This window comes from Austrofundulus limnaeus, unplaced genomic scaffold, assembly GCF_001266775.1.
Source record: "Austrofundulus limnaeus strain Quisiro unplaced genomic scaffold, Austrofundulus_limnaeus-1.0 Scaffold418, whole genome shotgun sequence".
Lineage (NCBI taxonomy): Eukaryota > Metazoa > Chordata > Actinopteri > Cyprinodontiformes > Rivulidae > Austrofundulus > Austrofundulus limnaeus.
In genome coordinates this window covers 96,297-99,283 of record NW_013952820.1, presented here as the reverse complement: position 1 = coordinate 99,283, position 2,987 = coordinate 96,297, and the positions used below count along the sequence as shown (strand labels likewise).

Below are 2,987 nucleotides of genomic sequence, written 5' to 3'. Positions count from 1 at the left end.
CTGAACTACTGCTTCATATCTCTCTGGTTGTTTAAGTGTTTCTCTTGGTCTCAAGTCATGCTCATTTCTCAGTGTTCCATTGTCCTCTGGTCGTTTGATGAGAGCTTATTCTTCATTTCTGCTGCTATAGACTTAGACTGCTGGAGCACAAACTGAGCACATTTCCTCACTCTGCTGTTGTCTTTAGTCTCTCTTCTCTACATGTTTATTGTAATTTTTCTATCAAAAATGTTTTTTTTTTGTCTCTCTTCCAGAGGAAAATACACCTGGACCAGTCCTGTGATTCTCTGTGTCTCTTTCCTGTCTCCCTAAACCCAGCCAGTCAAGGCAGATGACTGCCTGTCTTGAGCCTGGTTCTGGTTCTGCTGGAGGTTTCTTCCTGTAAAAAATGAGTTTTTCCTCTTCACTGTTGCCAATGTGTTGCTCGGGATGGGAGACTGTGATGAAGTGATTCAATGTAATTTGCTGGCTTCTTGAAGTTGTTTTTTGGTGTACAGTTCCCTGAGACAACATATGTTGTGACTTGGTACTATACAAATAAACTGAACTGAATCGAATTGAATTAACAGTTCATCATCTGCAAAATCTCTGAATGTACCTGAGCATCCAGCTCCATGATATGGGACACTTTGTTCCAGCCAAAGCCCACAAAGCGCTGGTCATACTCAGGGCAGTCTCGTTTCACCACAACATATGGCTCAAAATCTGGTTCCCACTCTACTTTATAGGGTGTGGTGGATGTTCGCCATTTGGCATAGTTGGTAGGAGCATGACCTTTTGGCCACACATGGTACCTGGAGGGGCAAGAGAGGTGATTATTTATCCAATGAGCTGTTGTAAAAAGATAAGGAGTTGAATTTTGGGGTTTGTCTTGTGGTACCTGAAGGTGTAGAGAGTCCCCATGTCCAGCATGGAGAGCAGCTCGGCTTTGGATTTTGGGAAAGAGAGACGGTAACGCAGAGTCTCAAAGGCTGGAACCACCAGGGCTTTTTTTGTGTGAGCCATGTCCAACTGCACTACAGACTTTCTGCAACAGCAAACAGGAAATAAAAAATGAAATGGCAGTATTTGTTCAACTAAAAGTTAAGCAGCACTTTAGCTTGAGATCATTTGTTAAAATTGATTAAATACTCATTTGGAAGAGAATCAAATGATTCTTACAGCTATTTCATTWATGTTAAGAAGACAGTCAGATTTAAGAACAAAGAAATAAGGTTGTATGGATACACTGAACTTGTTTAGTTAGTTTAGTTACTTTACTGTTACTGTATAGATTTCAGGTTTTTGAATAACTCATTGATAAAACAAGTCGCAACTACTAAAAAGATATTTGAGCCACTGGATAACTACACAGCACAGTAGTGCCTCAGATTATCTCAAGAAACTTTCATAAAACAGTTCCACAAAATGAGTGCAGAGACCAGTCTGTCTTTATGCTCCTTCTGACAGTTTATAAATTAGGTAGAGCCGGCCACATCCACACAGATGTGAGCTTAAAAGAAACTGAGCTTCACTGAGCCAAAATGAGCATGGAACAGAACTCAGCTGGTTGATTGTGTGACAGACATCTGCATTGTTTTATTTTGAAAACATGATATTTTTCTGTTTGTAGCCTTCTGGCTGATGCTGAGTGTTGAGCTGTGGCTGTAGTGCAGTGCAGGCTCGCGCTTTGGGTAGCTACTCATGCCAGGTGCACGCATTCTCGCCAGCTGTGAAGGTGTTCATACATYTCAACACATTTGGACATTTTCCTGTATAATGAGCCTCAAAAATCCATCAGTTTTGGTTAGGTCTTTGGTACAGTCTGCTGGCTTCTTTAGATTTATTTATTTATTTTTGTGTGTGTACAGTGCCCTAGGACTCCAYTTGTTGTGACTTGGCACTATATAAATTAACTGAATAGAAATGAATTTAATATCTTCCAACTTTGATTTTGAGAATGTTTTTACTAAATAAATTGCTTTTGGTTAAAATTACATTCCATACAGAAAGAGCAACATAATATGTTAGGTAGGAGGGMTTTTTTGTACTGAACAAACCTCTTACTTTTGTTTACTGTGTGTAAAATGAGTGCAGCACTTCTGGTCTCACCTGAGATAATCATAGAGGCCATACATTGGCAGGAAGTCCACATCAGTCAGAAACACATAGGGTGTGTTGGCATTTTTCAGTGCTATGTTCCTCACTAGGTTGACTGGGTAAAACTGGCCCTCCTTATAAACAATGTGGTAGCCTACATTCTTGCGGTTCTTGAGAACCTCAGAGGCCTGAGCATAGCGCAGGAACTGTTGAGCTTCGGTGTCAGACATGTAGAGTGCCAGGCTGATAGGACCTTCCCAATGTTTACAGATGGCCTCCAGCATCTGAAGTCTGCATGCAAAACACACAAGAGAAAGAGCACAGTGATGGTGTGTTCAAACCAAAATTTAGTTTTCAAGGTAATGTGTTCACCTAAATAGATCCCAAATGATTAAAACTTCTTCATTTCTACTTCAGATGTAGCTGCCTGAATCACTTACAGCTATGTCATTTATGTTAAGAAGCCAAACTTAGTCAGATTTAAGAACAAAGAAATAAGGTTGTATGGATACACTGAACTTGTATAGTTTATCACCCATCACCATAATGTGAAATAATAGTTGATTTAAATAATAGTTTTGAGGTTGATTAAGGGTACAGCACAGTTTTACCACAGTACCTGTCCATGGACAGCTGAGCCACTAGAGTGATTTCAGTGTCATCCCCAGTGGGTGTGTACTCGTACTGCAGAAAGTACAGGTGCACTCTGTGAATCATTACTCGCTCACGGCGAAAGTCGTAACACTGATCATCCTCGTCCAGATCCTCCAGAGCCTCCTGCAGCTGAAGAGATGTGAAATTCATATGGAAAGTCATCATCATTTTCTAAGAAAAACAAATATGATCTGCTGAACTAGTTTTCTGGAAATAGACAGCATTTTGAGGAAAATCTTAGAAAATAATAATAA

General features: G+C 40.1%; 1 protein-coding gene across 2 annotated transcripts in view; it reads right to left on the bottom strand.

Moving 5' to 3' along the window:
* Positions 1–2,987, bottom strand: part of large2 (LARGE xylosyl- and glucuronyltransferase 2) — a gene marked incomplete in the record, with an annotated part of 84,096 nt that overhangs the window by 6,044 nt on the left and 75,065 nt on the right. For both annotated transcript variants that reach the window (XM_014024320.1, XM_014024322.1), the window contains 4 exon segments: positions 599–794; positions 881–1,027; positions 2,092–2,370; positions 2,699–2,862. In XM_014024320.1, coding sequence (XP_013879774.1) covers positions 599–794; positions 881–1,027; positions 2,092–2,370; positions 2,699–2,862 — 786 coding nt within the window.